This window comes from Lissotriton helveticus, chromosome 3_1 (assembly GCF_964261635.1).
Source record: "Lissotriton helveticus chromosome 3_1, aLisHel1.1, whole genome shotgun sequence".
In the NCBI taxonomy this organism is placed as follows: domain Eukaryota; kingdom Metazoa; phylum Chordata; class Amphibia; order Caudata; family Salamandridae; genus Lissotriton; species Lissotriton helveticus.
In genome coordinates this window covers 698,229,984-698,243,878 of record NC_136061.1, presented here as the reverse complement: position 1 = coordinate 698,243,878, position 13,895 = coordinate 698,229,984, and the positions used below count along the sequence as shown (strand labels likewise).

The 13,895-nt window shown below is 40.2% G+C and overlaps 1 protein-coding gene across 1 annotated transcript in view; it reads left to right on the top strand.

Moving 5' to 3' along the window:
- Positions 1-13,895, top strand: part of DCDC1 (doublecortin domain containing 1) — a 1,658,417-nt gene that overhangs the window by 614,075 nt on the left and 1,030,447 nt on the right. The window contains exon 8 of the mRNA XM_078683738.1: positions 731-907. Coding sequence (XP_078539864.1) covers positions 731-907 — 177 coding nt within the window. The remainder of the gene's footprint in view (positions 1-730; positions 908-13,895) is intronic.

Sequence of the window (13,895 nt, the reverse complement as noted above, 5' to 3'; positions counted from 1 at the left end):
CTTGCCATAAATTTCTGATTTTCCACAGCTAGGATGCGTAAACAATCATGATTTTATTAAAGACACCAAGGCTGATTTTATCCCTCCCTGTAATTCCCACCCTACAATATGTTTTTTTGGTTTGTTTTGAGGAGGAGACTACAAGAAATAAAGTAATGGAGAAGAGATGATTTGTTCCAGTTGATTTTTTGGGGATTTGTTTATATTAAAGTATTCTACGGGATGTTAACTGTGGAGGATGTTCGCAGCAAAATAAGGAAGATGGCTGCCACACATGGAATTAAATACAGATTGGAATGTTATTAGATTCCCATTCTAAGTTATTTTCATTGTTTTGTAGTTGCTGCTGTGAGTATGCAATTAAAGAAATTTGCATAATATCAGCCTCCATGTCCTTGAGAAAATCATGATTTTCTATCCATCCTAGCTGTGGAAAATCTGAATTCTCCGCCCCAGAGTCATTCTCCCCTGTTTTGAATGTATGTCTTTCCCTATCCCTGTGTGGATAATATATTTACTTGTTTTCTTCCCTCATTTCGGATAATTATTTCTACATTGCCATAATCACTTCTATAAATGTTTTATGCATAGAAAGATGTTTTGCATTGGTATATTCCAATTATAATACATTTGTTTTCATGTTTTGTCACAAACTCTGTCTCCAATAGATAGCATGGGTATGATTTAGAATGATCTCCTGCTAACAGCTTTTATTTTTCAATGTTTGCAGGTAAACAGCCACATTGACAATTTGCAAACACTTATCAAGAACTACAAAGGTCAGCTCGCTAAGCTTGCTCCACAGTTGCAGGCTGAACAGGAGCAGTGTGCCACTTATGCCTACCGACACATAAAAGAGCTCCCAGCAAGGAGTATTCGAGGCCTGCAACAGGGGATCCAACTCAAGGTGTGTCTCATTCAAAGATCTGATAAATGTTGTGATTAAGAATGCACTTCATTGACCCATGATTTGTCAAATTAATTTTGTAGCGCGTTAGAATAGTATGCAATTCTAATACTGTAGTTTAAAGGCTAAAATGTATCACCTGTAGAAAAGAGAGCTTCATATAAATGTAGAATAATTCCCATTATTTCCTTGTTTTATGGTTTTCTCTAAATATAGCTGACGGGGCATCCACCATGTTTTGGAGGATATCCCACTCTGCTAAACACTAAATAAGGCCATAGGCACTTTATTTGGAAAAAAAGCAAGGAACGCCACATTAACATAGATGTGTTAGTCTTGGTTTAAAAAAGGTCCTGGATTTTCTGAAGTATCACTGCAGAGAATACCCATATGATTTGACTATAAAGAGAATCCAGCGTAGAAACCGAATCCATTCTGTCACTGCATGAAGGGAGCATTAGATTGACTTGTATGTCTTAGTTGTTATTGCATCTCTTGATGCTCAGTACCCTAGGCACACTTTGTTAAAGGAAATCAGTCTTATCGCTGACAGGACTGATTCTGTGGGAAATCCTTACTGGCATTGTATGTATTAGTACCAATAAATTGCAATATTCAACAAAAAAGATAATAGAAAAGCAGCATGCTTCATTTCTTTTCTTTTTACAATATTCATATGGGGCCCAAGTACATTTTAGACAAGAATACAGAATTGATCTCTTGTTATTCAAATTGGAACCATACAACTGTTCTAGCAGTGGCAGGGTGTAAAAAACCCTGTAAAGGAGTGTGCGTGAGAAAAGGACCAGAAGGAGAACTATGGCAGGTTAACAGTCTTCTGGGTTTCTCATCACTGGGGTTTTTTACAGAGGACTACATATAGCAGTGACATACCTACTTGTCCGATTGTTTCTGTCGAACATTATCCTTACTCAGTTCCGGCCTCTAACAGTGGATTGTTGTATTGCTACCTTGTTATATTTCCCCTAACTGTGAAGAGAGAGTGAGCATACAGCTAGTCCTGCAGAGGAGGTAGGTCTGGTGGAAACCAAGAGCCAACATACATGGCATGAATAAAAAGAGGATGCAGCTGGTTTCTCTGGCGGAGAGGAGTGACTGGTGTGGAGACTCTCAAGTTGACCACTAGCACCAGTGCCCTATGGTTGAGATGAAGAGAGGCAAATTTGCAGTGACCTGGGCCTCGCTTGAAGCAGGAGCTGGTGCTCTAGGGAGAAAGAGAAAAGAGGCGCTGACCAGCTGTCAGATAAAGGGGAGAAGCTTAATCTGGTGACATCCAACTTTGTCAGGCAAGTGTTACTATGGAAGGTTTCGACTTCTGAGGTGTAGTGTTCCTATTTCCCTTATAGGCTCTGCGCATTGGAATAATATACACTATAGTTTTAGCATAGGACAGTATGCTCCTATCAAGTACATTAAACTTAATTACTTGTGTGTGCCAGCTAACTCAGATGTCACAATAAACTTCTTGAATGAACAAGAAGGGATTCGTTTCTGATAACTGCATAAGCACGACAACTTTGTTTCCCTTTAGAATCGGAACATGTCTCAGAATGGTGGAAACAATAGATAACAGTTTCACTCAGTCATCGTGCATGCTTAGTTTCTGGAGAGTTACACAGAAAGAATAGACAGGCGTTTCAATAAAAGGATTTATTGAACAGTCTTATTTCTCGTGTAAGAGATATGAGCTGTTACGATCATTAGACAGTATGCAAGATATAAAATGTACATCGTGAGCAGTAAGAAGAAATAATACTGTAATAGCATTGTCTTTTAGCTATGACCTATATTCGTATACATACACATTAATAACACAGGCTAAACTGGATACTCATCTGGTGCTTCTAAATAGTTCTACCCCAGTGTACCTAACCTAAGTGTAGTACGAGGTAAGAAGTAGGTGTTGTTTTCTATAGTATGGTATGCTATAGTATAAGTTTAGTTAGTAAGTGCCAAGAGTCCCTCTAGGTTCTAGTCAGCTACATACATTAGAATGAGAGAGGTGGGAATCTCTTTCCGGATCTCAAACTCCAACACCCCGCGAAGGGGGTCAGAACACTGGAAGCTGGAATCTCTGTGAGCAGGGAGGACAGCATCTGGTCAGTGCATCAGGTGGGGACTCGAATTCCTTCTGAACTTGCCGTGGCGAGCCGCGTCGTGCAAGTATACAGCCGGTAGGTAGCAGTGCAGCCGAGCAGTGGTTTGCCATGGTAAGTGAAGGTATATTTATATCTGGAAGTTACTTAGGAATGCTAGCATTGATGTAAAGGTGGGCAGAGGAAGACATCATGAATGAACCCTTAGGGTATAGCAGTTCATGCATAATAAATGAGTTCTTGGAAAAATCTATATTCCAAGCAGGGAATGTCGCAATGGCTTAAGGGTCTGGTTTCTAAGAACTCATTGTGACGTGGGATGGACAGATGTAGGTGACCATGCCTGTATTTGGATTGCATGGCCAATGCCTAAATAAGGGCTGGGATTCTATGCCTAACTAAGGGCAATGCGAATTGTGCCTCTATAAGGACATTGTTCAGTAAACCTATGTACAGGCATCGAAATTGACACACAACACCCACTCCAATTTTGATAGAACGACATTGCTAAATGGTAAATGCTAAACATGATAAATATGTAAAAATAGAGTATCACATGATTCACTAAAACGTATCTAAACGCATATTCTAAAAAACATCTCTTAAAATAGTGGCTATGCATGGAATGCAAACGTGCTGTACACATTCCAGAAAAGTTTCACTCTGAGCATATGGTTATAGTGAATGCTAAATGAATGAACAACAATATATACAAATGATGAAATAGTTCGTAATTACAGAAGAAAAAAGTTTGAAACCATTTCATGTCAGGTTACATAAATTAAATTGACAAGATGACAATTGGTCTCTGGAAGTGTTCAAAGAAATCTATTCTCTATGAATAGTTCTACTATAAGTAGATTACTTGAGCCATAAAAAGAAAAATACAAATTAGAAGAAATTAAATTAATCATAAGAAAAAGTTCCAAAGTTTGTCTATTGTTTTTTAAAATGAAGGCCAAATTCAGAGTCTTTCCGGTACACTGTGTACTGATTCAAATGTCAGTGTATGGGGATGGAGAAAACAAGAAATCCTCTATTCCTGTAGACAAAAAATCATCTACCGTTGTAGCTGTAAGTTGGAATACCTCGTTTAAAAGATTAACCGCACATAGATGCGAAGCATCGCCTTCAGCGTTGGAAGCATCAGCAATGTTAGTTTCCGATGTTACCTGAGTGCCTGTTGTTTCCTCTCGTACCTCAGCAGGAGCAATTTGCGTCTGTGAGATCTCAATGAATGTCGTCATCAGGATTGGTAGCTGCTGGGGACAACACAGAGCTTGGGCCGTTATCAGGTCCAGCAGAGTAACGATATCCGTAGGCATGACTGATGGGAGTGTTAGACAGATGTCTAGCACGCATTCTTCACCGCAAAGCAGGCAGCGTAGAACAGGTAAGATGCAATCTCGCCAGATTGGTCTGAATGACAGAAACCATGTGGTATTTAATTCTCATAGATGAGGTAAAACCAAAAGTTTACTATGCGCTCACGACACTTCCTTTCCAGGAGAGCATTCTCTACTGTGCTGGGAGTGACGCCGGTGGATTGGCTTGCCAAAGCGTAGCAGTAGGAATAAAAACAGGATTCCTGCAACGAGTGCAAGAATTAGTGGCAGACCACCAAACACCGAGTGCACGAAGTTTGGAATGATTCCGAGGACTGCTTGAAAAGGTGTTAACAGTCCTGAACATACATTCTTAAATACATGCACAATACTGCTCATATCAGACATGTTTAAGATACGTCCCAACATTTCTGTGAAATGTGTAGGGCAGTTTGTACTTAACCGAGCCTGTATCTCAGCCGAAGTCCTTGCAATTTGTAGATCATAGGTTTCTTTGGCCGAGGTCAAAGGCACAGTTTGTTGTAAAAGAATGGCTTTCATTCTGCTTAAAGTATCAACTTGTATCGAAGAGATGTTCAGTGAAGGCCATAAAGGCGACTCCCTGACTAGTTCTAATTTGGGGAACAAGACTTGCATACAGCAAGTGACCCTGGAAGTAACCGTTACTAGATACGGAATGCCTCGCAACATGCCACATCAGCTGTGATCATTCAACATAATGTAACTTCCATTTGAAAGTTGTCCAAAAATTGGATTAATCACTATGGCTAGTGAACCCTGCAGGTGACAGGACAAATATGCGTTTAATCTGTTACAAGCCTTGTGTAAATTAATACCCTGACATACGAGAGAACCGCTTAGTGCATTTTCACAGTGTGTACCGCTAAGAAACACCACACCCTCACTCCAACATCTGTGTGTGTAAAGTAAATCCCAGGATGTCTTGATGTATTCTTTACCGAACCTTTCATATTTACCTGCTGGAATATTTTTTAGGCGATATTGAAAATGGAAAGTAGTAACAGGCAGAGTTACTTTGCCATGAATGATCCATTCAGTAGCTGGGTTTTCTGCTACCATAAATGGCAATTTGTCCAGTTTTTCAATGCTCAGCACTGTATACTTTGCTCCCACTGTGCCAGTTCGACCTGTTTATCAGTAAGATTGAATTCTGAAAACAGAGAAGTTGTGTTGATTAAACGCCATGGCACATAGCCTGCATGCAAGTTTTGTAGCGTCCAGCCTAATAGCAAAATAGAACGTAGTTGAGATTGGCCCTGTCGCAGCATGACCAAGTCTTGTTCCATAATGTCTATAGCAGAGGATACAATGTTGCCCAGCGAATCCTGGATGACAGAGTTGTTAACCCATTGTCGACTACAGAGAAAGATTTCTCTAAATGAATATGATAAATTTCTCCTATTCTTTCTGCAGTTTCTACCTGGGTAATCTTCCATATTTCATTATAAGCAGCATAGATACCAGCACATATGAAACGTTTTTGATGTGGTTTTCTTGGACCTAGAAAGAAATCTCTAAGGTCTGCGCCTTTTTTTAACTAAAGATAAGTGTTGTTTCACATCATCTAGTGTAGATTTTCTGGAGCCAATCAAGGCATAATTTTCCTACACTTTATGTTGTTACTACCCCTGGATGCTGTCTTTGAACATAGCGTGGGTCTGGCCTATTGATAGTGAAACCCTGTGTTTTGTTCAGGAATCGTTCTTGACAGTTGTTTATGTCTATGGGCCAGAGCAACCATTGTTTCCATTCGGAATCTGATCTGTTGTGATATAAAATAGTAAGTACGTCGACCTCCTCCTGCGTAGTACTATTACTTGCAGGTCCAGGTATGGACGGAGTGTTCATGTCTTTGATCGTGGCTAACCCAAGGCAAGATGTTTGTTGGACAGTGTCATTCAAAAAAAATATTATTTGCTGTGGGATGATAAAGGCTCTAAACAAAGCTTCTATCCCCTGCACTTGCCAATCTTTTGTACCCCAGACAGATTTTGTGTCAACTGTTCCAAAAGTCGAAACCCTGTCTAGACAGTTGGGTAATAAAGGATGCAGAATAAATCTGTTTTGTATTGGTTAACATATTTTTCGTTCCTGTTTTGTTCACATTTTTTAAATAAAACGTTTCTGGATTGGACATGTTGAACTCTGAAAAATATGGAAACGTCATTGCAAACGTTTTTGAGCTACCCTTTGGTGGTGTAGGACAATGTTCTCATTGGTTATACTTAAATACATTTCTAGCTGATGCAGATTAATGCAAGAAATTATGACCATAGTGGTTATAACAATAAAGCTGTTCATAGTCTGATGAACCCTCTAAATAATCATAGTTAGAGAATGCAGCTGATTTTTCTAGATGAGACATCATATTATTAACAGTCTCAAAGTCCCAATCATAAGAAAAGGTACTAGAGGTAATAAAGTCACTTAATTACATTTTAAATAAGTGTGAAATCTTCAAAAGTTCCGACGGGCCAAATATGTCTTATTCAGTTTTGTCCCAAACAATACCATCTTGTGTAGGAACGGCTGTGATGTTCACTTATGACAAGTCTCTTGCTTCACGATAGGATGATTTGTGTGGTTTCAGAAGTACATTCACTTTTTTACTTGCTGTGTCCATTTGAATATATCTTCCATTTATCAGCATACTCATAGTCATTACTAAAGCTAGCCAAAGCAAAAAGAAACATATTCCAGAAACAATCCATAGTTCAATCCATGGTGAAACCAGATAAGTCTTTTTCAGAAGATGAAAAAAGTCTGTTGCTTGTTCCTTGAAAGTTCTTTGTGCTGGCGTGGTTTCAGGTTCGCTTGGATCCTCAAAAAACATATCAAAGTGAATGAAATAACCAGAGGCAGTTCTGTCAATGGTTGGAATTGCATGAGGATTCGTTGGAATAGCTGGAACCACTTGATCACATGTTATGTTGGTGTAGATAGGTGTATCAGGACGAACTGTTATGTGGGTTTCAAGAGGAACGAGTGCCATAGCATTGTTGCTTAGTACTTCATTTCTCACTTCTGACTCTTCGAAGGTGATGAGTCTTTCAGTTTGAACCTCTTAGATAGTAGCTAGAGGGGTGCGCCTGTTACTTGGTCGGAGTCCATTTGGCCTACTGCTTAGTATTGGCCACATAGTGTGGTTTCATGTGGTCGATGGACACAAATCCTTTCTCCTTTTTACCAGCAAGGGGCAGCAGAAGTACTGTTCTTGATCCATGGATTGTCAGGACAGGTACTGGTTGTTTGTAAGAAGGCCCAAATTCCTTCTTATCCACAATCTGCTCTCTGACTAGATCCCCAAGCTTTGGGATCCAGACAGGCCTTGCTGGGATGGCTGGATTTTCCCCAGTGATGGTTGGCTTCAGAAACAAATTGCTTTGTTTCGATCTTAGTTCATTTAAGTCCTGTAAAACAGCCAAACGATGTTCAAATGGTTTATTTCCCACCACTGTGCCTTTACATTCAAGATCTGGGACCCACATTCTTTTCCCAAATAGGACCTCATATGGAGTGACACCCCCGTAGAGAACTTCTTGGCAAATTGTTTAATGAGCCTTGGTCTCCATAAAGATGTTTGACCCACCCATCACCCGCACCAAATACCCTTGCTGTTATAGACCGCCTTATGTCCCGGTTTTTCCTTTCCACAACGGAATTACCCTCAGGTCGGAATGGAGAGGAGTACCGCAATGCTACGCCCAAACTGGCCATGGCTTCTTTGTATGCTCGAGAGCTAAACGCAGGGCCCTGGTTAGAGTGTAGTGTGCCAATTGCATATGTGCCGGTAAAGACTTGCAAATCTTTTATAACAGTTCGAGCGTCAGTCGAGCGCTGAGGCCACATCCATAGGAACCTTGACTTAGTGTTTGTGGGATTGCGTTTGTCCAAAAGGAGGTCTGCACATAGATAGTCTAATGCTGTCTAACAATGGTGTCTGTACTGGGCTGACTACGTCGTAGTCAGGTGTCTGGTGGCGTTCTGTACTGTGATCTCTATTGCAGTCTATGTAGTTATTGATGAAAATGTGAATCAGTGTATTCATTCCTGGCCACCAGTACATCTCTTTAGATGTCAATATTGTTTTAGAGATTCCCTGATGTGACAGACCCTCTCCCAGATGTTCTTCATAAATCAAAGCTGCTCTACGTTCGATGTTTGGAATTCCCTATCCGCCACTCCAGGGATTCGAGCAAACGGAATGATGTTCACATCAATTATATATGAGTATTTGAGTGGAAACTTGTTAGGTAACGCTGCACCACTGCCTTTGCTTGAAGCATTGACTGCCAACAATATCTCACTGTCTATTCCCGTTTTTGAACGAGTGATCACAGCTACAGAAGCCGTTTGCACTGCCCCCTTTGCGGCTTCGTCAGCCAATGAATTCCCTGCAACGTGAACGCCATAACGTTGATCCCTCCGTGTGTGTATCACGCAAGTGTTTTGTAGTCAGTTTCGCAACTGAACTACTTGTTCCCAAAGAGTTTTATGCTTGATTGTGCCACCTTTTGCATCTTTGAAACCATTTTAAAGCCAATTCTGTAAATATTCATTATATGATTGGACACAGTAAAAAGAATCGCACACTATGAGCGTGGGGAATTCAAGATCCGTATTTTCAAGTGCCAATTTGAATGCTTGTAGTTCAACTCGCTGAGCTGTACAATCTCCTAGAGATTGAGTTTTTGTGACCATAAGTCGGAATTTGCCATCTCACATACGACCTTTAACGATCGCGCATGCTCAACTGTAAGCTTGCTTACTTTCCAGAGCGGGTTGTGCTGATCCGTCAGTATAAATGATAAATTCTTACTGGTCAAGAGGGAGAATCTCAATAGGCAGAGGATATTCGTGTTCGTATTGCAGGAATGCTTGTGTAAGGATCAAAAACATATTCAACATCTGTTGCAGCAAGAGAATTAACCCATTGTATCCATCTTGGATGAAAAGCTTTTGCATTTGGAATGCTCACTTTTTTAACTGTCTCTAAGGCTGGTACTGGAGTCACATCAATTTAGCATTTCCACTGAGCTAGAGCTCTTTCTTTTGCCACAGCGGTTTAAACTGCTGTTAGAATTTATTCTGTTAATGTAAAGTGCTTTTCCGCTTGTGTATACAAATGTGATTTGTATGCAATTGGTACTTTTTCACCTTCATTAAAAGTCAAGTAGGTGAATCCGCATTGACCCGGAATGATTCGGCTCAATAAATTGCGTACGTTTACGCGTGTTTGTAAGTGATTTGTTGCTAACATATCAGCTTGAAGTGAACACAGGATATCTGTGTGTTCCTGTGTCCAATTTTTGATTTTGAAATCGGGTTTGATGAATTCGTAGAGAGGTTTAACCCTTTCTGCGTAATTTAGAATGTAAATTCTTCCAAAATTTAGGAAACCTAGAATCGACTGTAAGTTTTTCAGCGTTTTTGGAGGTTGGAGCAGCGCATACTTTTCTAAAATGTTAGCTGCCAGGCTTTTACCTTCACTTGAAGGTCATATCCTAGGAAAAGGACTTTGAAGTGGGCAATTCTTGATTTTCTGAAATTGAATTTGTAACCCTCAGAGGTGAAGCCCAATATAATTGTATTCACCCTGATCAAGTGCCTATCCAGTTCATTGTCTGTCAAATAGATGTCATCGACATATGACAATGCCTCGTCATCATAAATTTGTAGTAACTCTGTTACTCTTGCTGAGAACAACCCCGGGCTGTTCTTGAACCCTTGTGGGAGTTGACGGAAGTGACGGTGGGTTCCCATTATTGAGAAAGCGGTTAAGTACCTACTTTCATGTGCTTTGTTTTGACAAAAGAAACCGTTAGAAATGACTAATGTGGTTTTATATTTTTTACGCACAATGTTATTCATTAATGCTGTACTATGTGCATTTTGCACTGCAAATGTTTTTGAACAAGAGTTCAGGTGTCTGTCATCCAAAACTAGACGATATGTGTTGTCTGGTTTGGAAAGAGGAATCAAAGGATTGTTCATTGAGAAGGTGCATGTTTCAATCACCCCTTGGCATTCAAGTTGATCTTCTTGCTTAATTGAGTATTGCCTTTGTGCAGTAGGTTGATTTTTTAACTTGATCTTGTGGTGAGGTGAGTCCTCATCCCATCCTACATGATTTTTACATAATGCTGGGGATTGGGCAACTGCCCATTTCCTGGCATAAGTATATTTTAAATGTACTGGAACATGGTTGGAGAAGGCTGGCATAATGATGTCGTTGCCATGTGGGCACTCCCTGACAAATTCTGGTGGCCAGTCCCGTTCAGCTAGAAGTATATCACAACCTTTTGAAAGCCTCTCCCAAAAGAGTGCTTTCATTTTTCTTGGTATGTCTCTCTCCATCCGGAGTGTTATTTCATATAACTTTTTTGGAGAACTAACCCTGGTGTCTACAGTCTCTACTAGTATGTACTCATTCAAGTCCACTGTCTTCAGAAGTTCCTTCAGGTTCTGGCGAGCTATTGTTACTTCTGCCTCACTGTCCAGCATTGTCTGAGCCCATTCTCCTTTCTTGAGTTGTGTTCTCAGAATTCTCGACATGTCTGATCTTCAGACCTGCTACCTTCTTCTTGGAGAATTTAGGTTTTGGTTTGTTTTTCTGAACGTGTTGATCGTCTTTGGACTTCACGCGTTCTTCTTTTTGATCAGGTTGTCCTCTTCTTTCGGATGTCTGTGACGATATCTGAAAGGTACGAGAGGAACGTGTATCAGTATCCTGATACCTGTTGTTTTTTTTTCAAATTATCCCTTATCCTGAGGTTATACCTCCTTTCAGAGGGCTCCTTTGAGGAGACGTACCTCGGGATTGAGAAAGTTTCTCTTTTGAATTTTGTTTGTTATTTTCCCACTTCTTTTTAGAAGATGTAGGATTCTGTTTAATAGAGTCCTTCTCAAGAACTCCAGACAGTTGTGGTTTAACTGGTTTCCTCCCAAACCGTCTCTGCCTAATTCTTCGTAGGATTTTTCAATTATTCTGGGTAGTTCATGTAGATGTTCTGTTACATCAAATTCCCTTAAGCGTTGGCGGATCGCCACTGATGCTGCCTCCCTTTAAAATTAGATAATATTATTGTTGAGACCTGGTCAAAGTTTTTCAGTAATTTCATACCTAAATTTAGAGCAGGCTCTGCCCCGTATTCGTTTTGAATTCGTTTCAGGACATCAGGTATTACCACAATAGACGGAACACCATGTGTTTTAGTATAGATGGCAGCAAAGTCTTTGCCCCAAGTGGTGCAGTCTTCCAGATGTGGTGTGATCCCCATTGGTAAACAGATTGTTAGGATTCTGTGTTTCTTATAAGGGCTAGTATTAGGAAATACTGTTTCGATTTTAGTAATTTTGTGAGCTATCCAGAACGGAATTTGTTCACGTTTTGTGGGCATTTTACCCATGACTGCGTGTAAAGTCTGTGGAGTAATTTTTAGATTATTAACCTGTTGAGGAGTTTGATTTGGAAAGGTTAATGGTGGTTGGACTGTGAAGGTCCGCATGACATATTGGACTAATTGTCTGTAAATTTTTATTAACACTTTGAGTTGAGTAAGTAATTTATCATTTGACATGTCTTCAATGTCAGGATGAGGTTTGTAGCCGGTTAAAATCAGCCATGTCGCTCCTGGTCTACCTAGTGGACCGAGCCTGGTAATATGATTGTAATGTTTTAGGGCGCCTTTAAACCAGAGCTGATGCTCCTGTATTGTGAGTGGAATTTCAACATCCTTGAAAGGAATGTATTCCTCAGGTGTTTTATCTTCCTTGTAGAAGTGAAACATTCGTGTTACTGGATTTGAATACTATCCATTAATAGAATACCTCTGTCTGAAAATATTCATGTGCCTCTATCCAGAAAACTGCTCTACCACCTCTAGGTGTTAGACCATGTTTTATATGTTTGAGAGTGATGGCTTTCCTTAAATTTGGATGGATAGGAATCGCATCCACATCGGTTTAATTAAAACCTGTAGTATTAAAAGCTGTTACGACTTGGTCAGCCTCAGCTCCATCGGTCCAGGTGTTATTGTCGCTATCAGACATTATTTAATGAAAAATGCAGAACTAGTTTCAAAGAAACAAAGATAAGGTGCACAATATTTTGGAACATTGTATCCTTCAACGTTGAACAAACCAAACAGGTAATACATAGGATTTTCGTCCTATTCAGCTATGGCGATATTATCCCTACCCACTCCAGACGTCTTATGGAGTATTATGAGTAGGGGTCTCTGAGAAAAGCTTTAAATTAGTGCCATACCAAACCGTTGGGCGCCATGTAGTGTAGTTCCTATTTCCCTTATAGGCTCTGTGCATTAGAATAATGTACATTATAGTTTTAGCATAGGACTGAGATCAGTATGCTCCTATCGAGCACATTAAACTTAACTACTTGTGTGTGGCAGCTAACTAAGAGGTCACTAGAAACTTCTTGAATGAACAAGAAGGGATTCGTTTCTGACAACCGCATAAACATGACAACTTTGTTTCCCTTTAGAACCGGAACATGTCTCAGAATCGTGGAAACAATAGATAACAGTTTCACTCAGTCAATCGTGCATGCTTCATTACTGCAGAGTTACACACAAAGAATAGACGGGCATTTCAATAAAAGGATTTATTGAAAAGTCTTATTTCTCGTGCAAGAGATATGAGCTGTTACGATTGTTAGACAGTATGCAAGATATAAAGCGTACAGCGTGAACAGTAAGAAAAAATAATACTGTAATAGCATTGTCTTTTAGCTATGACCTATATTCATATACATACACATAAATAACACAGGCTAAAAGTGGATACTGGTGCTTCTCAATAGTTCTACACCAGTGTACCTAACCTAAGTGTAGTACAAGGTAAGAAGTAGGTTCTGTTTTCTATAGTATGGTATGCTATAGTTTAAGTTTAGTTAGTAAGTGCCAAGGGTCCCTCTAAGTTCTAGTCAGCTCCACACCTTAGAATGAGAGAGGTGAGAATCTCTTCCTGGATCTCAAACTCCAACACCCCGCGAAAGGAGTCAGAACACTGGAATCTGGAATCTCTGGGAGCAGGGAGGACAGCGTCTGGTCAGTGTGTCAGGCCGGGACTCAAATTCCTTCCGAACTTGCAGTGGTGAGCCACGTCGTGCATGTATGCAGCCGGTAGGTAGCCGTGCAGCCAAGCTGGGGTTTGCCATGGTAAGTGAAGGTATATTTATACCTGGAAGGTACTTAGGCATGCTAGCATTGATGTAAAGTCGGGCAGAGGAAGACGTCATAAATGAACCCTTAGGGTATAGAGGTTCCTGCATAATAAATGAGTTCTCGGAGAAATCAATAATCCAAGCAGGGAATGTCCCAATGGCTTAAGGGTCTGGTTTCTAAGAACTTGTTGTGACGTGAGATGGACAAGTGTAGGTGACAATTCCTGTATTTGGATTGCATGGCCAATGCCTAAATAAGGGCTAGGATTCTATACCTAAATAAGGGCAATGCGAATTGTGTCAATATAAGGACATGA